The 22367-nt window shown below is 54.3% G+C and overlaps 5 protein-coding genes across 6 annotated transcripts in view; 3 read left to right on the top strand and 2 right to left on the bottom strand.

Annotated features, from left to right (window-relative positions):
* The window catches only part of MGP (matrix Gla protein), a 228501-nt gene that overhangs the window by 86733 nt on the left and 119401 nt on the right, over positions 1-22367 (top strand). The window lies entirely within an intron of this gene.
* On the bottom strand, positions 2760-11751 carry LOC142050727 (uncharacterized). Of its 2 annotated transcripts, XM_075079789.1 has the most exons (12): positions 11313-11751; positions 10405-10519; positions 9986-10159; positions 9791-9897; positions 9200-9340; positions 7601-7749; positions 7386-7447; positions 5975-6077; positions 5796-5857; positions 4385-4487; positions 4206-4267; positions 2760-2897 (listed from the first exon to the last, which is right to left on the bottom strand). In XM_075079789.1, exons 1-12 carry the CDS (start codon positions 11519-11521, stop codon positions 2775-2777), a joined length of 1410 nt encoding a protein of 469 aa, XP_074935890.1. In that variant the 5' UTR covers positions 11522-11751; the 3' UTR covers positions 2760-2774. The 2 variants fall into 2 exon arrangements, with proteins under 2 accessions (XP_074935890.1, XP_074935898.1); XM_075079797.1 differs by lacking the exons at positions 4206-4267; positions 4385-4487.
* Positions 6298-22367, top strand: part of LOC142050762 (histone H4) — a 223180-nt gene continuing 207110 nt past the window's right edge. The window contains exon 1 of the mRNA XM_075079887.1: positions 6298-6306. The gene's annotated coding sequence lies outside the window, so the exon portion shown is untranslated. The remainder of the gene's footprint in view (positions 6307-22367) is intronic.
* On the top strand, positions 12070-13387 carry CYREN (cell cycle regulator of NHEJ). Its single transcript, XM_075079592.1, has 3 exons — positions 12070-12327; positions 12413-12485; positions 12860-13387. Exons 1-3 carry the CDS (start codon positions 12203-12205, stop codon positions 13097-13099), a joined length of 438 nt encoding a protein of 145 aa, XP_074935693.1. The 5' UTR covers positions 12070-12202; the 3' UTR covers positions 13100-13387.
* TMEM140 (transmembrane protein 140) lies at positions 13765-16358 on the bottom strand (the record flags this gene model as incomplete). Its single annotated transcript, XM_075089833.1, has 2 exons — positions 13765-15420; positions 16214-16358. Coding segments are annotated over 2 exons (753 nt in total), but the record flags the coding sequence as incomplete, so codon positions are not given.

Here is a 22367-nt window from a genome sequence, read left to right as displayed (position 1 = left end):
GGGGGAGAGAGCTGCATGGTGGAAAGCCAGCAATCGTCCCAGCATCAGCCTTCCAGGATTTCAGAGGACTGTAACCAGGGGGACGCTTTACTGCTTCAATCCTATACTAGACATCCAGCTCAAGGGCCAGCTGCCAAAGTCCAGGGTTTCTAGCGTGACCTCACTTTGTCCCAGTCCTCACTGACCAGCTTGCCTGCAGCACTGCCATGTCAAGGTCCCAGTTACGAGCGTCTGGCGGAAGCAGCAGCGATGGGAAACAAGCCCAAAAGCAAGCGAGCCCAGTGGGGCCCCACTGCCTCCTTCAGAGAAGGGGAAGAGTGGCTGGAAAGCTGCCCGGCAGAAAAGGACCTGGGGGTGTTGGTCGAGAGGCGGCTGAACATGAGCGGGCAGTGCGCCCAGGTGGCCAAGAAGACCAGGAGCATCCGGGCTTGTCTTGGAAACAGTGTGGCCAGCAGGACTAGGGAAGTGACTGTCCCTTTGTACTCGGCAAGGTGGTGAGGCCGCAGCTCGAGCACTGTGTTGCGTTTTGGGCCCCTCACAGCAAGAAAGTCATTGAGGTGCTGGAGCGCGTCCAAAGAAGAGCAAGGAAGCTGGTGAAGGGTGTAGAGAACAAGTCCTCTGAGGAGGGACTGAGGGAAGTGGGGTTGTTTAGTCCGGAGCACGGAGGGCTGACGGGAGACCTTATCGCTCTGTACAACTGCCTGACGGGAGGTTGCAGCGAGGTGGGTGTTGCTCTCTTTTCCCAAGTAGCAAGTGACAGGACGAGAGGAAATGGCCTCAAGTTGCGCCAGGGGAGGTTTAGATTGGGTGTTAGGAAAAGGTCCTTCACCAGAAGGGTTATCAAGCCCTGGAACAGGCCGCCCAGGGAAGCGGTTGAGTCAGCGCCCCTGGAGGTATTTAGAAGATGAGCAGACGTGGCGCTTAGGGATGTGGTTTAGGGACAGTGGACTTGGCAGTGCTAGCTTTACGGTTGGATACGATGATCTGAAGGGTCTTTTCCAACCTAAATGATTCTCTGATTTTACCTCAACATCAAAAGAGTTGACATCATCTGTCTCGTCTTCCTCTCCTGTCACCGGCAAGACACCTACAAAGGAGGTAAGAAGCACAACGCTGCTGTGAGTGCTTATTTCACTCTGCTTTTCCCCATCGCTTCACGCCAGAGAAACTGCAAAAGTAACCGTTCAGTCCGTCAGCAAATTACCATTGCCGCGCTCCCCTGGAATGGACAACGCGCACACTCTGGGTCTGTTTGCGGCTGGAAGCTGCACGCCGGCCGATGCTTTTCCTGGGCCTTCGGAAACCGTCTGCGTAATTTAAGAGACATGCATGAGAACTGGCACAGACTCCTTCTCAACCCGTTTCCACACACAAAGCTCCCGCGTAATCCAACATGCGTAACGTGGGTCTCAGGTGACGCAAAGAACAAAAAGGGCAAACACCGCCAGCGTGCTAGGAATCCGTGTTGAGCAGGGCTTTCAAACGGGGCCGAAGTACGCCTGCCCAACATAGAGAGGACCTAGGCAGCAGCAGCATCTAAGCGCCTAGGCCGTAGGCCCTACGGGCAACCAATTGATGCTGGCTGGATGCGGGGGAGAGAGCTGCATGGTGGAAAGCCAGCAATCGTCCCAGCATCAGCCTTCCAGTATTTCAGAGGACTGTAACCAGGGGGACGCTTTACTGCTTCAATCCTATACTAGACATCCAGCTCAAGGGCCAGCTGCCAAAGTCCAGGGTTTCTAGCGTGACCTCACTTTGTCCCAGTCCTCACTGACCAGCTTGCCTGCAGCACTGCCATGTCAAGGTCCCAGTTACGAGCGTCTGGCGGAAGCAGCAGCGATGGGAAACAAGCCCAAAAGCAAGCGAGCCCAGTGGGGCCCCACTGCCTCCTTCAGAGAAGGGGAAGAGTGGCTGGAAAGCTGCCCAGCAGAAAAGGACCTGGGGGTGTTGGTCGAGAGGCGGCTGAACACGAGCGGGCAGTGCGCCCAGGTGGCCAAGAAGACCAAGAGCATCCGGGCTTGTCTTGGAAACAGTGTGGCCAGCAGGACTAGGGAAGTGACTGTCCCTTTGTACTCGGCAAGGTGGTGAGGCCGCAGCTCGAGCACTGTGTTGCGTTTTGGGCCCCTCACAGCAAGAAAGCCATTGAGGTGCTGGAGCGCGTCCAAAGAAGAGCAAGGAAGCTGGTGAAGGGTGTAGAGAACAAGTCCTCTGAGGAGGGACTGAGGGAAGTGGGGTTGTTTAGTCCGGAGCACGGAGGGCTGACGGGAGACCTTATCGCTCTGTACAACTGCCTGACGGGAGGTTGCAGCGAGGTGGGTGTTGCTCTCTTTTCCCAAGTAGCAAGTGACAGGACGAGAGGAAATGGCCTCAAGTTGTGCCAGGGGAGGTTTAGATTGGGTGTTAGGAAAAGGTCCTTCACCAGAAGGGTTATCAAGCCCTGGAACAGGCCGCCCAGGGAAGCGGTTGAGTCAGCGCCCCTGGAGGTATTTAGAAGATGAGCAGACGTGGCGCTTAGGGATGTGGTTTAGGGACAGTGGACTTGGCAGTGCTAGCTTTACGGTTGGACACGATGATCTGAAGGGTCTTTTCCAACCTAAATGATTCTCTGATTTTACCTCAACATCAAAAGAGTTGACATCATCTGTCTCGTCTTCCTCTCCTGTCACCGGCAAGACACCTACAAAGGAGGTAAGAAGCACAACGCTGCTGTGAGTGCTTATTTCACTCTGCTTTTCCCCATCGCTTCACGCCAGAGAAACTGCAAAAGTAATCGTTCAGTCCGTCAGCAAATTACCATTGCCGCGCTCCCCTGGAATGGACAACGCGCACACTCCGGGTCTGTTTGCGGCTGGAAGCTGCACGCCGGCCGATGCTTTTCCTGGGCCTTCGGAAACCGTCTGCATAATTTAAGAGACATGCGTGAGAACTGGCACAGACTCCTTCTCAACCTGTTTCCACACACAAAGCTCCCGCGTAATCCAACACGCGTAACGTGGGTCTCAGGTGACGCAAAGAACAAAAAGGGCAAACACCGCCAGCGTGCTAGGAATCCGTGTTGAGCAGGGCTTTCAAACGGGGCCGAAGTACGCCTGCCCAACATAGAGAGGACCTAGGCAGCAGCAGCATCTAAGCGCCTAGGCCATAGGCCCTACGAGCAACCAATTGATGCTGGCTGGATGCGGGGGAGAGAGCTGCATGGTGGAAAGCCAGCAATCGTCCCAGCATCAGCCTTCCAGTATTTCAGAGGACTGTAACCAGGGGGACGCTTTACTGCTTCAATCCTATACTAGACATCCAGCTCAAGGGCCAGCTGCCAAAGTCCAGGGTTTCTAGCGTGACCTCACTTTGTCCCAGTCCTCACTGACCAGCTTGCCTGCAGCACTGCCATGTCAAGGTCCCAGTTACGAGCGTCTGGCGGAAGCAGCAGCGATGGGAAACAAGCCCAAAAGCAAGCGAGCCCAGTGGGGCCCCACTGCCTCCTTCAGAGAAGGGGAAGAGTGGCTGGAAAGCTGCCCGGCAGAAAAGGACCTGGGGGTGTTGGTCGAGAGGCGGCTGAACATGAGCGGGCAGTGTGCCCAGGTGGCCAAGAAGACCAGGAGCATCCGGGCTTGTCTTGGAAACAGTGTGGCCAGCAGGACTAGGGAAGTGACTGTCCCTTTGTACTCGGCAAGGTGGTGAGGCCGCAGCTCGAGCACTGTGTTGCGTTTTGGGCCCCTCACAGCAAGAAAGCCATTGAGGTGCTGGAGCGCGTCCAAAGAAGAGCAAGGAAGCTGGTGAAGGGTGTAGAGAACAAGTCCTCTGAGGAGGGACTGAGGGAAGTGGGGTTGTTTAGTCCGGAGCACGGAGGGCTGACGGGAGACCTTATCGCTCTGTACAACTGCCTGACGGGAGGTTGCAGCGAGGTGGGTGTTGCTCTCTTTTCCCAAGTAGCAAGTGACAGGACGAGAGGAAATGGCCTCAAGTTGCGCCAGGGGAGGTTTAGATTGGGTGTTAGGAAAAGGTCCTTCACCAGAAGGGTTATCAAGCCCTGGAACAGGCTGCCCAGGGAAGCGGTTGAGTCAGCGCCCCTGGAGGTATTTAGAAGATGAGCAGACGTGGCGCTTAGGGATGTGGTTTAGGGACAGTGGACTTGGCAGTGCTAGCTTTACGGTTGGACACGATGATCTGAAGGGTCTTTTCCAACCTAAATGATTCTCTGATTTTACCTCAACATCAAAAGAGTTGACATCTTCTATCACCAGTTCTGCTCCTGCCACCGGCAAGACACCTACAAAGGAGGTAAGAAGCACAACGCTGCTGTGAGTGCTTATTTCACTCTGCTTTTCCCCATCGCTTCACGCCAGAGAAACTGCAAAAGTAACCGTTCAGTCCGTCAGCAAATTACCATTGCCGCGCTCCCCTGGAATGGACAACGCGCACACTCCGGGTCTGTTTGCGGCTGGAAGCTGCACGACGGCCGATGCTTTTCCTGGGCCTTCGGAAACCTTCTGCGTAATTTAAGAGACATGCGTGAGAACTGGCACAGACTCCTTCTCAACCCGTTTCCACACACAAAGCTCCCGCGTAATCCAACACGCGTAACGTGGGTCTCAGGTGATGCAAAGAACAAAAAGGGCAAACACCGCCAGCGTGCTAGGAATCCGTGTTGAGCAGGGCTTTCAAACGGGGCCGAAGTACGCCTGCCCAACATAGAGAGGACCTAGGCAGCAGCAGCATCTAAGCGCCTAGGCCATAGGCCCTACGAGCAACCAATTGATGCTGGCTGGATGCGGGGGAGAGAGCTGCATGGTGGAAAGCCAGCAATCGTCCCAGCATCAGCCTTCCAGGATTTCAGAGGACTGTAACCAGGGGGACGCTTTACTGCTTCAATCCTATACTAGACATCCAGCTCAAGGGCCAGCTGCCAAAGTCCAGGGTTTCTAGCGTGACCTCACTTTGTCCCAGTCCTCACTGACCAGCTTGCCTGCAGCACTGCCATGTCAAGGTCCCAGTTATGAGCGTCTGGCGGAAGCAGCAGCGATGGGAAACAAGCCCAAAAGCAAGTGAGCCCAGTGGGGCCCCACTGCCTCCTTCAGAGAAGGGGAAGAGTGGCTGGAAAGCTGCCCGGCAGAAAAGGACCTGGGGGTGTTGGTCGAGAGGCGGCTGAACATGAGCGGGCAGTGCGCCCAGGTGGCCAAGAAGACCAAGAGCATCCGGGCTTGTCTTGGAAACAGTGTGGCCAGCAGGACTAGGGAAGTGACTGTCCCTTTGTACTCGGCAAGGTGGTGAGGCTGCAGCTCGAGCACTGTGTTGCGTTTTGGGCCCCTCACAGCAAGAAAGCCATTGAGGTGCTGGAGCGCGTCCAAAGAAGAGCAAGGAAGCTGGTGAAGGGTGTAGAGAACAAGTCCTCTGAGGAGGGACTGAGGGAAGTGGGGTTGTTTAGTCCGGAGCACGGAGGGCTGACGGGAGACCTTATCGCTCTGTACAACTGCCTGACGGGAGGTTGCAGCGAGGTGGGTGTTGCTCTCTTTTCCCAAGTAGCAAGTGACAGGACGAGAGGAAATGGCCTCAAGTTGCGCCAGGGGAGGTTTAGATTGGGTGTTAGGAAAAGGTTCTTCACCAGAAGGGTTATCAAGCCCTGGAACAGGCCGCCCAGGGAAGCGGTTGAGTCAGCGCCCCTGGAGGTATTTAGAAGATGAGCAGACGTGGCGCTTAGGGATGTGGTTTAGGGACAGTGGACTTGGCAGTGCTAGCTTTACGGTTGGACACGATGATCTGAAGGGTCTTTTCCAACCTAAATGATTCTCTGATTTTACCTCAACATCAAAAGAGTTGACATCATCTGTCTCGTCTTCCTCTCCTGTCACCGGCAAGACACCTACAAAGGAGGTAAGAAGCACAACGCTGCTGTGAGTGCTTATTTCACTCTGCTTTTCCCCATCGCTTCACGCCAGAGAAACTGCAAAAGTAACCGTTCAGTCCGTCAGCAAATTACCATTGCCGCGCTCCCCTGGAATGGACAACGCGCACACTCCGGGTCTGTTTGCGGCTGGAAGCTGCACGCCGGCCGATGCTTTTCCTGGGCCTTCGGAAACCGTCTGCGTAATTTAAGAGACATGCATGAGAACTGGCACAGACTCCTTCTCAACCCGTTTCCACACACAAAGCTCCCGCGTAATCCAACATGCGTAACGTGGGTCTCAGGTGACGCAAAGAACAAAAAGGGCAAACACCGCCAGCGTGCTAGGAATCCGTGTTGAGCAGGGCTTTCAAACGGGGCCGAAGTACGCCTGCCCAACATAGAGAGGACCTAGGCAGCAGCAGCATCTAAGCGCCTAGGCCGTAGGCCCTACGGGCAACCAATTGATGCTGGCTGGATGCGGGGGAGAGAGCTGCATGGTGGAAAGCCAGCAATCGTCCCAGCATCAGCCTTCCAGTATTTCAGAGGACTGTAACCAGGGGGACGCTTTACTGCTTCAATCCTATACTAGACATCCAGCTCAAGGGCCAGCTGCCAAAGTCCAGGGTTTCTAGCGTGACCTCACTTTGTCCCAGTCCTCACTGACCAGCTTGCCTGCAGCACTGCCATGTCAAGGTCCCAGTTACGAGCGTCTGGCGGAAGCAGCAGCGATGGGAAACAAGCCCAAAAGCAAGCGAGCCCAGTGGGGCCCCGCTGCCTCCTTCAGAGAAGGGGAAGAGTGGCTGGAAAGCTGCCCGGCAGAAAAGGACCTGGGGGTGTTGGTCGAGAGGCGGCTGAACACGAGCGGGCAGTGTGCCCAGGTGGCCAAGAAGACCAAGAGCATCCAGGCTTGTCTTGGAAACAGTGTGGCCAGCAGGACTAGGGAAGTGACTGTCCCTTTGTACTCGGCAAGGTGGTGAGGCCGCAGCTCGAGCACTGTGTTGCGTTTTGGGCCCCTCGCAGCAAGAAAGCCATTGAGGTGCTGGAGCGCGTCCAAAGAAGAGCAAGGAAGCTGGTGAAGGGTGTAGAGAACAAGTCCTCTGAGGAGGGACTGAGGGAAGTGGGGTTGTTTAGTCCGGAGCACGGAGGGCTGACGGGAGACCTTATCACTCTGTACAACTGCCTGACGGGAGGTTGCAGCGAGGTGGGTGTTGCTCTCTTTTCCCAAGTAGCAAGTGACAGGACGAGAGGAAATGGCCTCAAGTTGCGCCAGGGGAGGTTTAGATTGGGTGTTAGGAAAAGGTCCTTCACCAGAAGGGTTATCAAGCCCTGGAACAGGCTGCCCAGGGAAGCGGTTGAGTCAGCGCCCCTGGAGGTATTTAGAAGATGAGCAGACGTGGCGCTTAGGGATGTGGTTTAGGGACAGTGGACTTGGCAGTGCTAGCTTTACGGTTGGACACGATGATCTGAAGGGTCTTTTCCAACCTAAATGATTCTCTGATTTTACCTCAGAATCAAGAGGGGATACATCATCTTTCTCTACTTCCACTCCTGCCACCGGCAAGACACCTACATAGGGGGTAAGAAGCACAACGCTGCTGTGAGTGCTTATTTCACTCTGCTGTTCCCCATCTCTCAACATCGCCTCTAAGCATTTTTAATGTTCTAATACTGGGTAAAGTGGTTTGTCCTCATCACCTTCTTGATGCTAAACGATCCTACCTGCTTCAGGTAGTTGCGGAGCACCCAAGGGCATGTGAGGAGTTTTTCCAGAGGAAGAGCTGTTTAGTCCTGCTATGTCTTCTGCACCCCTGACAGAACATTCTTCTCTCGTTTCAGAGGCCTTGTTTTCATTCAGGTGTGTACAAATACTATATACAGAATGAAGGAAATGTATTTGGTAAAAATACTTACAGACTAGTATGTACTCTCTACTGGATGAGTTACAGCCATTGATGAGCCATCCTACCATGTTCACATCCAGATGGTAAAGGCTAACACTCACACAGACAGCCCCCACCCACTCCTCCCACCCCCCGAATTTAGTGTACTACTAGAGTAGCGGAGATTATAATACACACTCTAGGCATGTTTACGCTACTGGTGCCTATTTTTGTCTTTGTAGTAACTCACTCCTGCTGGCCACAGTCTCAACTGATACAGCCCATCTCCATTTCGAGGGCTAGCAAGATTAACAAGCCGCCTGGTAGACTGACTTCTAACTACAAGGCTTCAACCTCGGGAGGAACCTACATTAATGCTGTAGCAACTCTTCACGTCAAGGTGGGGTAATGTCTCCTCAAACCCAGTCCTGAGTTTGAAGGGCTTCAGAAACTCCCATGGTTATTCTGAGGACCTGAGAGTTTAGATAGCTCTTAACTGGGATTTCAAGAGGCCAGCAAAGGTTGCGGTTGCATTCCAAGCACTGCAGGGGGTTAACTCTATTGCCTAGGTGTTCTCTTCTCACAACCCTGGCAGAGGTTCAGCTGGGGCTCCAGAGAGAGACTACTTTCAGGTTTGCTTCATAAGCAGAACTAAAACCAAAACAAAAATAACCAACCAAACAAGAAAAGATTAAAAACATGCTCCATATCAAGGCTGCTATGGAAAATGGTGAGTGAGTGCACCATTGATACTGTGCCAGAATCCTGGAGGGAAAGAACAAACATCTTGTTTTGCTAGAGCAATCCTCAGACATGTTTTATTCCTAAAAGGGTTTTTACATTTACCCAGGCACCCTTCTCTCCTGCTTCCCATCAATACAGACTGACAGAACGGGCAGGGGGAGAAGGAATGAAGTTGAGATGTTGTGACAAGAAGTCACGGGTAGTTGTTTATGGCTAGACAAGGTATACTCGTGGGCATAATGCAGTTCATTGACCCATCTCTAGGCTGCCATCACTAGGAAGAGGGCTATTTCCTTCAGCCTAATTGGTAAGCACACATAGTGACTTCAGCAAAGGAATGGCCAGGGGTGCAAAGCTACCCATGAGAGGCGGAAAAGTGCTGAAGAGTTTAACTTAGGGGATATCAGTTAGATCCCCTCTGAAACAAAAGGCAGGTAGTTGCTAGTCAGTTGAGTTGAGCGGACCTTGGCAGCACACAAGTGAATTCAGAGAGTGAACTGTGGGGGGAATTTTTCCCCAACTTTCAAAGCCACTCTTGACGCAGAAATAAATGCATCAGAAGATGTCACTGAGCTCAGCTTCAACAAAGGTCTCAACACCTCATTAAACCCCGGCGATATTACCAAAGAGGGCCGTACATCAGCACGGACATTCTGATAGTGCAACTGCTCTAATGAGGGTGTAAAACACTTACCTAGGATATTCAGGGTGCATACGGGCATAAAACATAGCTGTATAGTTGAACTGGTCTCTATGAGAAATATCAGCACCATGCCGAAGAAGGAGTTGTATTACATTCAGATCCCCAACAAGAGCAGCAATCATAAGAGGGGTCCTAAAGGATCCAACAGATGATAAGAAATAGATCAGCTTCTGCGGCCATTGCATTGCCATTACTTCAGTCTCTCTTTGCTCCCCCAAACAATTCAGTTCCCTTCTCCTACGATGCAGAGTGAAAGCACAGCCAAACATGTAGAAGAGTTGGAAAATTCAGGTTGGTGGGACCTCAGTTCTCCAGGCCAGGCACCTGCCCAGAGCAGACACTGGGTGGGGGTGTGGGGGTGTGTGTGGCACCACAGCCAATGCCTTTCTTGCAGTCCTCAGTGCAGAAAATGCCCCTTGAGGTAAGAGAGCAGCCAAGTGCCGCATCTACTTTCACAAGTCACACAGAAGGAGCTCCACCTCTGCAGCTCCTGCTTCTTTTTCAAAGCTCATTCCCATGCCTCCCATCAATCCAATTTGAACAATGCTAAGGAGTCCCACACGCGTTAGTCAAACCCTTCACCTTTTATGGTTGTCTTGAGCATGCACATCAGCTCCTTTTTGAAGAAGGAACTCGACCATCTCTTCATGGCACCTGGTGATTGCAGTAGTGAGCGGAGTGTATCCCAACTGAAAGGAAAAATCATCTCCCTTACAATAACATAGAAAAGTGAAGCAAGTTGTGGGAAGAGGAACCCTACTCAAAGTCCAAGCTTACTTTATTCTGAGCATCAATATGGGCATTGTGCTCAAGTAACAGCGCCGCTAGAGGTTTCCTAGGAAGCATGGCAGCCATGTGAAGGGCAGTGTTGCCACTACCATCTCTGAGGTTAGGGCTGGCACCGTGCTCCAGCAGAATAGCCACACAGTCTTCGTGCTGGTGCTCTACCGCCTGAAAACAAGACACAAAGGAGGAATAACTTCCAACATCTCCGTTTCTCTCTGTTGGAACTCTCGCATCTTCCTGACACTGGAACGTACAAGCGTCTTCAAAGATTAGGCACCTTATGCCCCTTCCCTGGCAATGACAACATGCCGGTTTCTACACAGGCCCACATGAAGAATCATGCAAGGTATGTATCGCTCAGTGCATAATCGATAAGCCCAATGTGCAACAGCATAACATATTCCATATACCTTCATCAGTGGCGATTTCTTAAAATTGTCACGAGAGTTTAGTTGGCACTTCTTTCTTGCTAGAAATCGAACAACATCTGCATGGCCGTTCACACAAGCAAGATGCAGAGGCGTCCTAGAAACAGAATACATTCCATTAACAGAGACAGACAGCTGAAGGCACTGTTTCAGGCTGTGGCACCCGCCAGCATAGGGCCACAAGCCTCAAGTGGCAAAAACCAAGCTGAAAGCAAGCTTTCTCATTCCAGAGGTGGTGGCAGCCGTTGCCCACCCAAAACCTGGGGCTGGCTAGGAGAAATCCCCAACATATCTGCTGAGTCAGGAGGCATTTTCTCAGCTGTGTCAATGAATCTGCACAAAGAGACTCCTGTGCCCAGGCACTGGTCCCTGCCTCCAGCAGGACTGCCCAGCCACCCAGCACAGCAAAGGAGACTGTGTCTTGGCAGCCTGGAGTCTATGGAGACTACATAAGTCTACAGAGACTGCAGTGCCTGAAGGAGCCCCTGGCTCTTCCTGCTATCAGTCCTGTGCCAGACGTGTCCCCGAGACAGAGGGGATGGGATTTCTAAGAGCAACGGGAAGGCTGTGCCGTGTCTTTCGGCAAATCCATGCCCTGCTCAACCATGCTGCTCAGTCCTGCAACAATTAAGGAGCTGTCATTGCTTGGCCGAAGGCCTGCTGAGCTCCACAGAAGATTCACTACGGGGACCCGGCTGGCAGAGCTGGGGAGGGCAGGGCAGGGCAGAGGAGGGAGCATTGGCCGCCTCCTGCCCCAGCCTGGGCTGGCCTGCGCTAAGGCCAGTGCTGTGGAACCGGCCCTGCTCCTAGGGTGCTTGCAATCGTGCTGGCTTCGCCGGCTCTTCCAGCCAGGATGGGTAGGTTTTGCTCCGGCACTGCCCGCCCCTTACTGCCTCTCCGCGTTCCGCCAGTTGATGCGGAGTCTCTTCCACCACCAGCACCGCCGCAGCTGAGCCAGGTCACCTCGGGCGGCCATGCTGTGCAGCCCGCCCCGGCCCTCCTCCCGCAGCTCGGGGTCGCCGGCGGCGCAGGGCGCGGAAGCGCTGCTGGACGGCGCCCGCTCCCGCACCCTCCCGAGGAGTCCGACGAGTCTCTGCATGCTGCGGCGGGGACGAGGGCTTAGCAGCTGCAGGAGGCGCCCTGGGCGGGGAGAGGAAGAGAAGAGCCGAGAGCCGAGCCCCGAGCGGCGGCCGCGACTCGCAGCCGTCGACGCTCCCAGCCAGAGATGCGCTGCCGCTCCCGCCGAGGCGGCGACAGCACTGAGCGGTGGCGCCTGCAGGGGGCGGCCTAACAGCGGCAGCGGCGAGCGTGCTCAGGGCGTCACAGAGGGGGCGTCACAGAGGGGGCGTCACAGAGGGGGCGTCACAGAGGGGGCGTCACAGAGGGGGCGTCACAGAGGGGGCGTCACAGAGGGGGCGTCACAGAGGGGGCGTCACAGAGGGGGCGTGAAGATGCCAGCGCGAGGCGAACTGTCTCTGCCTTCGGCGGCCGGAAGATTCCTTTGAGCATGTGCAGTGCTGCGGCGCTAGAGCTCTCTTGGCTCCCTTGTTAGAATATCGAAGGGTGCGTCCTTCGTTGCGTCGGGCGAGGTTTTAGAGTAAAATACGGCGGCGGCCACGGACGCGGCTGCTGACAAACCGTTGAACGTGCAGCAAAGCTTCGCCGCGTCGCACCTCTCCACTGGTGCTGCGCGAACGGCGGTAGCTGTGTCTGCTCGGGCGCCAGCCCGTTGAATCTGCCTGTCCCTCCCTGCTGCCGGGCTCTGCCCGCATCCCGCGGGATGGCGGCGGGAGCGCGGCGGCGGCGGCTCCTCCCGGCCTGGATGGGGGCGGCGGCGTACAAGCCGCCGGCGCCGGCGGCGCCCCCCAAGGCCGGGCGGCGGCAGGCGGCGGCGGTGGGGCCCAGGTAGCGCGGCGGGGGAGGTGGCGGGGTGAGAGGCGGGAGCGGCCGGGGCCTGCCCGCCCTGAGCGTCTCCCCGTGCGGTTCCCAGGGCGGCGGCGGCGGTGGTGTACTGCATGAACGAGGCGGAGCTGGTGGACGTGGCCCTGGCGGTGCTGGCCGAGGTGAGACCGGACCCCCGGGAGCGGGGACGCGGCCCGGGCCGTACCCGAGCGCGGGCGGGAGGGAGCGCTGCCGACCACGGCTCCCTGGTGGCCCTTCTCCGGGAGGCGGGTCGGGGGGCGCTGCCGAGCGGCGCCCGGGTTTCCCGGTCCCCTCCTCCCCTTCCCGGAGGCTGCCGGGGTCGGCGCAGTTGCCTTTGCCCCCTCCCCCCGGCCGCCCCGCCGGGCGCCGCGGGACAAAACCAGCTCCCATCGCGGATCTGGCGAGTGGCGGGGGGGTGTCCCGCGGGGGATGGCGGGCTGCTCCCCCTACCCCTTGGGGTGCTCCCGGGATGAAGTCACGCACAGCAGGGTCTGGTTGTTTTCCCTTTGCTCAGAATCTACAGTGTGAGGAAGGTGAGGAGAAGGCCCGGTCCCGGAGCGAAGAGGAGCAGGAGCAGGAGCTCCAGCCAACACTCAGCGAGGCTCCTGGAAACACAGACAGCACGGGGGGAGGCAGCAACCACAGTCCGGCTCCCCCAACCCCTCCTGGTGCTGGTGCTGACACACAGAGGACAGGGTGGGAGGACTCTGATGACGATGTTCTGAAATATGTCAGGGAGATCTTTTTCAGCTAACGTTGCCTCCTCTGCGGCTCCCCAGGAGCAAAGGGGACAGTGGCAAGGGTGTCCCCTCCCACAGCGTTGCAGATGGCAGGAGAGGGCCTGTGGTGGGCTGTGTGTCCACTGTGTATGTGGCCTATGGAGCTGGCAGGAGGCCCACAAAGGCCATGGGGGAAAAGGAAAGGGGCACTCACTTCTCCCAGTGTGTGCTGACTTCAGTAGGATTTGGCTCCAGATTAGGTTATGTTAATTTCTGTTTGGCATATCGGAGTATGGAAAGATTAAAGAGGATATTCTGGTTTCTGTGAGTGTCCCTTTGGTGGGTCACTGTTAGGACTGGAGGGGAGCAGGGAGTTGCTGGTCCTGGAAGGCCTTTGCTGGCTCCAGAGAGCTGGATAGTCATGGTTCAGCCTTGGGGCTCCCTTGCCCTTGCAGTCCTTCTGTGGCAGCTTTGGTGGGGCCTGGCAGGCTATCCCCACTGGGCCTGATGCTGCATTTGCCTCCAGGCTGGAGCAGGCCACCCATAGATGAGGACAACATGGGTGGGAGCAGACTGGCAGGGGAACGGACTATTCCAAGGGGGCATAGCAGTGTGCATGGGTGTCTAGGAAGGGATGAGGATGGCTCAGTGTCCTGTTCCCAATCAGAAGCAGAGATGAACAAACCACATGAGGCTGGGGCAGGTATGAGGGCTTTTACTGAAATGAAGAATCAGTCAAAACAGCATCACCAGCCACATCCCCACCAAGACTGCAGCAGGAGAGCAAATGGACCATCATGTGTCCGAAGGGGGTGGGGGGTAAAGCAGGCACTTGTTTGTGTGAGGTCACAGACATGGCATAGAGCGGTGCTATGCACCACCACGGTGGAGAGACCCCATCTGGCACTCTGGCTATAATGGCCCAGCCCCAGCTCGGCCTGTGGCAGCCCTGACCCTGCCCCCTGAGCACACCCTTGCATGGGGCATGTGTTGGGCTGAGCTTCCCTTCCACAGAACCATTCTCCTGGACTTGCAAAGGCTGCTAGAGTGCTGGGCTCAGCCCCATAATATCAGTGGGGACAAACCTGGACTCTACACCAAAATCCTCTGCTTCCTCATGGAAACCTTCCTCATTAGGGCTCTGTTCAGCATTAAGCAAGTTGTTAAGCTGCCCTGCCATGTGTTTTGCTGCTGCTGGGGTTGGATGTGGGCCACTTTACACTAATGAACTACAGCAGAGTCACTCCGGGTATTATTCCAATAGGTGCTCCTGCTGAAGGGAGTATTTCCGGTGCACCTCCAGGAGTTGGAGAAGGAGCAGAATCTCTCTGGGCAACTCCAAGAAAGGAAGCCTGGTTGCTTCTCTGCCTGGCTAGATATGGCCAGAGGGATGTGTCCAGTCTGTGTTGGTTCTGATCTGTCTCCTTCACTGTCCTGTGGGACAGGGCTAGAAATGCTGTTGCTTTGATGTTGTGCCCCAGGCAGAGGGGTGTGTTACACAGTGCTGTTCCTAGGAAGCTTCCACGCTGTGTTGTGGGTGTTCATGCTGGCTGCCTGCTCACTGCAGGAGTGCTGCCAGCTGGTGGCGGCAATCACAGCTGTGTGTCAGCATGGCTGGACATGGACCTTTGGACTAAGGATGAAATTCCTGCCAGTGACTAAAGTTGCAGAGGGATTACTGTTTTAAATCGGGTTATCAATAGCTCTTGCATCTTCTTCACTGTCAAATCTCAAGGGGCAGGGCCTCCTCAGTAAAAGGGCTTTGACACAGGTGTGTGCTTGGCCCAGCTGAGGTAGGCAGTGAGAATCTGGAGCAGTAGCAGAGCCTGGGTCCCAATTAGTGCCAGAAAGCCTCCAGTGAATTCAGGGGGGTGAATCCACTGCGAGGTTTGGAAAAGAAATATACCCAGGCCTCCAGACAGGATTATCATCTTGATGATGGGTATGATGAGGATTGTCTTCCAGCCCTGTCTCTCCTTTGTGCACTTCACATGTGCAACAAAAATGGAGTAGAAGATGCTGAAGACCAGGCAGGTGTACACAAAAACTGTGGCTAACACCATTCCTGGTAGGCTGATGCCCATCACCTGCAGATGCTGGTACTCCAGGCACTGCAGCTCCTCAGCTGTCTCATTCCACAGGCAGAAGTTGTAAAAACCAATGCGTTTGTCAGGGAGGTTGACCAGGTTCCCAGCTTCCCACAGCAGGGCATAGAACATCAAGGCCAAGATCCCGGCAGCTTCGAGGAGGGTCAGCGCACAGAGCAAGTGCCCAGTGCACCTCTGTTGCAGCAGACCCATCCTGGTGCCCACATGCTCTCTTGATACCATGGTAAAGCCCACTGAGGGGAAGACGACTGCAAAACATGGAAGGGGGACCCCTTGGTTGTTGCATGTTATGGCACCCTTCCCAAGATGTGCTCTGAGCCTGTGTCACTGAGGTCTCGGGACTCCCCATGCAAGTAGAGCAGGAGCATCTCAGAGGAGTGTCTCCTGCCTCTGACTGTGCTGCGTCGAGGGGGGTGCATTTCTGGTCACAGCAAAGGTGCCTTAATCATGTCCTGTGCATGGACCAGCACTGGGAGTACAGGGGACATGTCTAGCTAGCGTGGCTCCCTTAGCCCCACACACACCCTCTGCACCATGGTCTCATGTTGGACAAAACAGGCATTTGTCAGCAAACCGCAGTGCTGGGAAGGGAGCAAAACACTGCCGTCTGGTAAGGAGGGGGTTAAGAGCTATTCTGGGAAAATTATTTTATTTTGGTTCTGGCCAGACAAGGACATCTCTTGTGATCTTTGGAAGACTGAGTAAAATGAAGGCATGACAGCATCTGAAGTTCTGGACCCCCCATCCCCGCCTCCCCTTGTAGCTCTGGGACACCCGATGCCATTGATGCCACTAGTTTCCAGCATCCACATGCCCCTGAGGCCCTTGCATGCCCTGTACATTTCTGGGCACAGCAGGGCTGATCACCCACAGTTCTGCTCCCTGCTGAGGCTGGCAGACATACTCCTTTGTTCTAGTTGCCCGTGGACCAATGCCCCACACAGACAGGCAAGTTGTCCACCCCAAAGAGGCACCCCAGACCCACCCGTAGCCACTCGCCCTCCTCTGGGGCCCAGGGAGATGGGTGCTACAGAGACAGACCTGCGATTGCTGTCCTCGCTCCTCTCAGACTGCCTGGCAAACCTGACTCCCTGCTTCTCTCCCAGGAATGTGGACTGTCCTCAGTGCCCTCTTGCAGGCTTCTGCTTGGCACTGAAAAACAGGGAAATGGCACCAGGAAGGGGTATCACTGGCTGCATAGCCACGTAGCATTGCAGCACTGGCCACCCAGGTCTGCAGAGGCACAAACACAGGGCAAGGAGCTCAGAGACATTGGCTTCAAGCTCAGCTTCCAGCTTGAGGCTCTGCAAATAAGCCCTTTCGTGCCTTTGCCAAGCATTATCTCCCGTGAATCATTTACCACCTTCCCTCAAGAAGTTCACAACGTCAGTCCTGCTGGCTCCCCTCCACTGCCCATTGCCCAGTGGTGTATCATCCCAATGTCCTGGATGTCCCAGGCCATCACGACAGAGCCGCTTGTGGATTTGGTACAGCCTCTGAGATTTTAGACTCTCAATCTGTATCTGGTGCGTGGCTGCAGTGCTGGTGACTAGAGACCCTTCAGCATCCCCCTCCCACTTTCTGTCTCCCTGGATACCTGGGAGTGGGGCACCTATGTTTAGTGTGCACAGGGATAAAGCTGCTCTGTCCCAAACTTCTCCACGCAGTCACAGCCAGGAGCAGCACACACATACAGCATGAAAGGGGGTCACAGCATCCAGAGACCCACCTGTCCCCTCCCCCTGGTCAATACCTCACTTCTTGTAGCTTCCCTTGGAGGTCTTCTTCATAACAGGCTTCTGGAGAGGCTGGGAGGTCAAACGAAGGATGCCTGTTTTTCTGAATCTACAGTGAAGACACAAATGACCAGGAAAATATCCATGCTTGGGCCCAGAGTGTGCTGCCGAATTAGATTTCACGCACATGGAATTTTGCCAGGGCTTGTTTTGCTCCTGCTATTGCCTCTTCTTCTGTCTTTACATGTGCTCTCCTGCAGCCAGGCATTGCTGTTCTTCTTCTCCCTATCCCACAAGGGTTCACACCCGCCCACTGTTCTCCCTGCCATCCTGCCTTGCGGCCCTCAGAGGGAGAATAAGCTCTTAGTTAGCTGAGACCTCAGAGCTGGGACTGGGACAGCCCAGCTGGCTCCTGGCCCTGCCCACCCACCAACCCTTGCAGTCATATTTATTTTGACCGGGTTCCTAAGGCAGGCAGGCTTGTAGAAACATGGACTTTTTGTTCAATCATCTCATTTTACCTTTTATTTACACACACACACCACCTAATAAAATACAAAAGCAATTAAAAATTGTCCTAGTTGCACATGTTTACTAGAGACAGAGAATTAAATTTGTAGCAGGTTTGTGGAAATATATGGCAGGCTCAGAGGAGAGCCACCTCAGAGACCCTGTGACTGCTTCGTGTATGACGGCCCAAGGAAATCCTGTGGTATCTCTGCCCTCTCCTCTGCTTTGAGGCTCATGTCTATAAGGACCTAATTTCTTTCCCCAGCGATGCCCTTCTGTTCACTCTGCCAAATTGCAGGCAAATTTGCCCCACAGCCTCCTGCTGCCTCCCCAGCCTAGCCCAGCAGGTGAATCCCTGACCCCCAGTGTGACTGACAGAAACATGCTTGGCGTGGGTACCCTGTGACAGCTGGGGCAGAGAGCACACGGCTGGCTTGGAGGCAATGTATGGTTTGGCAATGAAAGCCGAGACCTGGCACCCCACCACCAGTGCAGCCGCAGAAATGGCATTGGTGAGCATTGCAGCTTGGCCCTGAGGTGGGTTTGGAGGCAGCCTGGCCGAGAAGCAGGGGATAAACAGGAAAGAGCTATTGCCTGGTGTCCAGCTGGGGCTTTTCCCAGACATCTGCAGTCTCTAAGGAGGCACCTGTGCCTTTGCACAGGAGAGTCTGTGGCTCCGCCGAAAAGGTGCAAGGAAGAGGAAGCCAAGCACAGCACAGCAAGCCCCAGCCTGGTTTCAGCCCCCTTGTTTCTGGGCAGGCATTGCTGGAAGTGCTGCACTTCATCGTGGGACAGCTCCATGTCTCAGTCTCCTGGGCAGAGAGAGGTTCCATGTGCATGGCTCAGGAACCCCCTTGGGTGTTTGTGTGGAAGATGGGGCTCATAGGGACCCTCTGGGCTGCCAGGACTGCATGACCCTTCCCCCTGCTGGCTTGGAGGGAGGCAGGCAACTTCTCAGTCTGGGGCTGTGCCTTCCCCCCAGGCTGGCTGAGCGCCTGGGCAAGGGCAGTGGGGTGAGGAGGCCAAGGCACACAGCTCCGGCACAGGATCTGGCCTCTGTGCAGGGACAAACATCTCTGCAGAGCTGCTGGACCCCACTGCAGTGAACAGGCTGAATGCAAAGGGGCGAGGGAATGGGCATTTTCTCTTGCACGGAAGAGCCTGCCAGAAGACTTGGCTTTCCTGCATCCCCCCTCCCCGGCTGCTGAGGGGTGTAATGTCGTGCAAGAGCGGTGGGAAAGGAAGGCAACCTTGGACTTGGCACCTTTCCCTCAAACCACCCACTCACCCCCAAGATCCCTCTTTTCCCTTCAGGCATGGTCAGCTGCGGGGAAACCACAGGCGAAGAGAGGCTGCTGACAAGCTAAGGATTGCCGGTAAACAGAAACCAGCCAGCTTCACATGGACCAAACTGCAGAGGAACTGCCCCAAAAGTGTCCCACAGCTGGGGAAGAACCTGCTCCCTTCCAGACATTTGCACCCCGCAGCACCACTTCTTCTCCTGGCAGCTCCCCCCGACACCAGCAGCATTAAAAAGGTGGGGGACCTAGTGGAGGATACTTACAGGCTGCCAATCTGGCTGGATGCGGAGCTGAAATACATTGGAGAGGACCGAGGTGCCACCCTGGTCAGCTGAGCTGGTCTGTGGCTGCTGCCAGGTCCCGTGCAAGCTACACTCTGACACCACAGCCCTGCTGTGTGATAGGCAGCTGCTTCTGCTTTCTGTTTCAGGTTAAGGGCCATGGGAGTGTAATGCAGGGCTCCTCCCTGATACTGCCTCATCTAAATATGAACAAAAAAAACCAAGCCAAGCCCAGCCACTGCCATCCAAGCTGGGGTCAGGTTTGCACTTTCTTCTCTCATCTGTGCTAACCAATGTGAATAACTGACCAGGCTAAGCTCACCCACGAAAGTTGTGCTAGTAGAGCGGCTTGGCTGTCTGTGGGGGCTCAGACAAGCTTATTTTGTTTGGAAACCTCTGTAGAGGTGACTGACCGTCCCAGTGCCAACCCAGTACTGCAGCACGGTTGGAATTCACTGACCACTTTGCCCTTCTTGCACTTTGAACACTGCTGTCCTCCCTCTACTTCCCAGACCCAGCTTTGCCCGAGCTCCCCCTCACCTGCAGAAACAGTGCCTACACAGGCACAGCGCAGGAGAAGCTGTTCACAGAGTCCCACCTAGTAAGTCTACATTTAGGCATGGTGTGGAAACCTTCAGGTGGTACATATGTTGTGAGCCTGTAATATTGGCACTCACATCCAGGAGCACAAGGGAGGTAAAGGGGAGGAAGCCCTAAGAGAAGCTCAGTGGATAGAGCCATCAGGAAGGTGGCAGTGGGGAGGTGTCTTCTTATCTATCCTGTGTGCATGGAATAATTGTAGCATTGAGAAGGACAAGGAGCTGTATGAAGGTGGTTTGGATCACAGATGGCTTGGGGAGGGGTTACAGTGGGAGAAATCAGGGGTGGTGGCAGAAGGCTTGCAGCAAATAAAGCCTAGCAGGACATAGCTGCTGAGCTGAATATGGTGCATGGTGGGGACGCAGGAGGAAGCCTTAGGGCTCAATATGGCCATCATCTAGCATTGGGGCTGCTGGCTGGGAAACTGAGGTATGAGCAGAGACCACCAAGGCAAGACCTATGTTCCAGTGTGGAAACATGCATTGGCAGGAGGTAAGTTTGTGCTCTCAAGAGGGGTGGTCATGCAGCTTTGCCTCACGCCACTCACTTTTCTGTCATTCAGAAAGGAAAAGGGTGTACGATTTGGGTCTGGTGATCAGCCAACTCCTTAGCTGACCTCAGCACTGCAGGGGAGGTTGCTGCTTTGCTGCCACAGACAGGAGGCACAAGCAGCTCCTTCACAAACATCCTCACTTCACACTGAGGTCCCGTTTGCTGGGGCAATCAGGGTGACTACCACAGTGGGTCTGCTCCATCGTGCCACAGCACTCTCCCTCGAGCCACTGTCTACCTAGGTAGGTGTCTGATCCCTTTCCATCTCCTATGTCTCAGCCTTCATGACCATGACAGATGGCCATACATCCTGGCTTTAGCCTTTGCACACACTTCCATCTCCCTGGCCTTCTCTGCACTGCTCCAAGCAGTAAATACACCATTCGGGAATGTTACTTTTGGAGTGTGGCATCTTCTTGGCCAGAGCTGGTTGCCTGATTGTGCACCTATGGCAGAAGCACTCCTTACTTTTCCCAAGGAACCTTGTGCCTCCTCCCCTGCAGTCTCAGTCTCTGCTGCTTGTAATGCCTCCTGGGATGCCAAGGCTGCCAGCAGGTAGAGGTACTGTCAACCTCTGGCTCAAGACTTGCCCTTGGTACCACTGACCTTGTTCTGGAGGCCTCCTTCCATATCTTTGGCTGACTGTCTGGCAGGTAGTTCACCTGACTTCTCCTTTCAGGTGTTTGGGCAGGGAAGATTGTGCCTGAAGGCTGGGCAGGATGCAATATGCCCTGCTGTTCTCCTTCCTAGGGACATTTTAAGGGTCTCCTCTGACTGCCCCTTTGGCTTCAGATGCTCAGTCTGTCTGATGATGGAGCAGTTGGAGAGGATAAGTTGGGTGTGGGGTGGGGTAAGCAGGGGGATGATCATCAGCATGTCTCATGGAGAAAGAACAAGAAGAGAGAGGAGAAAGAGAGCGGGGCTTCTGCATATGTGTGCCTGGAAGTAGGAGAGATAGGATGGGGTGTTTGGGCTGCTGCATCATGGTGCCTGTGGGTGGGAAAGAAGAGCACTTCCCAGGAGCCAGCTTCCACTAAATTGCTATTCAATCATTTCTTCCTGGAATTGTTTCCTGAAATAGAAATGTTAATTTCTTGTGTGCATTAAGGAGATGATCACGTGGCTTTACAGTGGGATAAACTGCTCTGCAGCTCATGGTTTCTTGTGGTGCAGTTAAAACACACACAGCAACAGTCAGCAGTTCTAGCAATATTAGCAATCACAAGTAAAGCATGAGATGTGCTGACACTTTCAAACGCATTTTGCTTACTTTAGCCTGCTTTTTTAAAAGTAAGCTACTACACTTGCTTCCCAGAAGTTGGTCATGACCTGGTCCTCATTCCTGAGGGAATCTCCACAGCAGAACTCTGTTCCTAGTTACAAAACCCCCCCTCTCAGCTATACCTAGTACTGCCCCATTGTACCAGACTTGAGGGATTCCTGTGGGAGCTCTTAGACAGGTGAGAAGACAGGTTGGAGTTCAAGTCTTATTCTTCTACATTGTTTAGAAATCACTTTTATTCAGAAGAAATTGTAAAACTACTATTTTTTTCTCATCTGTAATCTGCTGACAACTAAAAATAACTAAATCTCAGCGAAACGAAACCAACTCTATGCTTTTCTTGCTATAGCTGTCATAAGGAGGTCAGCAACCTAAGAGCCGGAGTCCTGTGTGTGGGCTGCATTTAGGATTCCATAAGACTGAACCCTAATCCCACAGTGTATCAGATGTGAGGGTCCCAGAACTCATTCCTGAGGACTGGTGCCTCAGTGGCTGCAGCCTTTAGCTTGGAAGGTGCTGCCCTTCACCATGCATGCAACAGTTCTAGCCCTGACAGAAAGCTGACCCACTTGTCTCTGGGAGGTCCTGTAATGATGACTTGTGCCTATGAATCTAATTTTTTGTCTTTATTACTGCATTTGACTGTCTATTTGCATACAGATGTTATGTCAGATGTTTTTTGAGTGTTACATTTATTTGGTTTGTTGGTAAAGGGGGGAATGATTTTTGTGGCTTATGACTCTCCAGTTTCTCTACTATGATCAAGGACTGGTGGCTTCAGCTGCTTCAGCCCTCTCCTTGAGAATCTTAGGAAAACTTCCAAATACAGTGAAGAAGGGAAAATAAAAAGAAAGGAAAAAAAAGAAGGGGGGCAACACTTAGCTCTTTACAGAGCTCTTCTTGGAAGTGGAGTCTGCCTCACAGAAGCAGTAT

The sequence above is a fragment of the Phalacrocorax aristotelis genome, chromosome 1, assembly GCF_949628215.1.
Source record: "Phalacrocorax aristotelis chromosome 1, bGulAri2.1, whole genome shotgun sequence".
In the NCBI taxonomy this organism is placed as follows: Eukaryota; Metazoa; Chordata; class Aves; order Suliformes; family Phalacrocoracidae; genus Phalacrocorax; species Phalacrocorax aristotelis.
The sequence above is the reverse complement of the archived record's forward strand: the minus strand, read 5'-3'. Positions and strand labels throughout refer to the sequence as shown.

Coding starts and splice junctions, on each gene's coding strand:
- CYREN (XM_075079592.1), top strand. CDS start 12,203: ATGGCGGCGGGAGCGCGGCGGCGGCGGCTCCTCCCGGCCTGGATGGGG. Junction 12,328..12,412: donor GCGGCGGCGGTGGGGCCCAG/GTAGCGCGGCGG, acceptor TGCGGTTCCCAG/GGCGGCGGCGGCGGTGGTGT. Junction 12,486..12,859: donor CCCTGGCGGTGCTGGCCGAG/GTGAGACCGGAC, acceptor CCCTTTGCTCAG/AATCTACAGTGTGAGGAAGG.
- LOC142050727 (XM_075079789.1), bottom strand. CDS start 11,521: ATGCAGAGACTCGTCGGACTCCTCGGGAGGGTGCGGGAGCGGGCGCCG. Junction 6,078..7,385: donor TATCCCCTCTTGATTCTGAG/GTAAAATCAGAG, acceptor TAAATTACGCAG/ACGGTTTCCGAAGGCCCAGG. Junction 2,898..4,205: donor TCAACTCTTTTGATGTTGAG/GTAAAATCAGAG, acceptor TAAATTATGCAG/ACGGTTTCCGAAGGCCCAGG.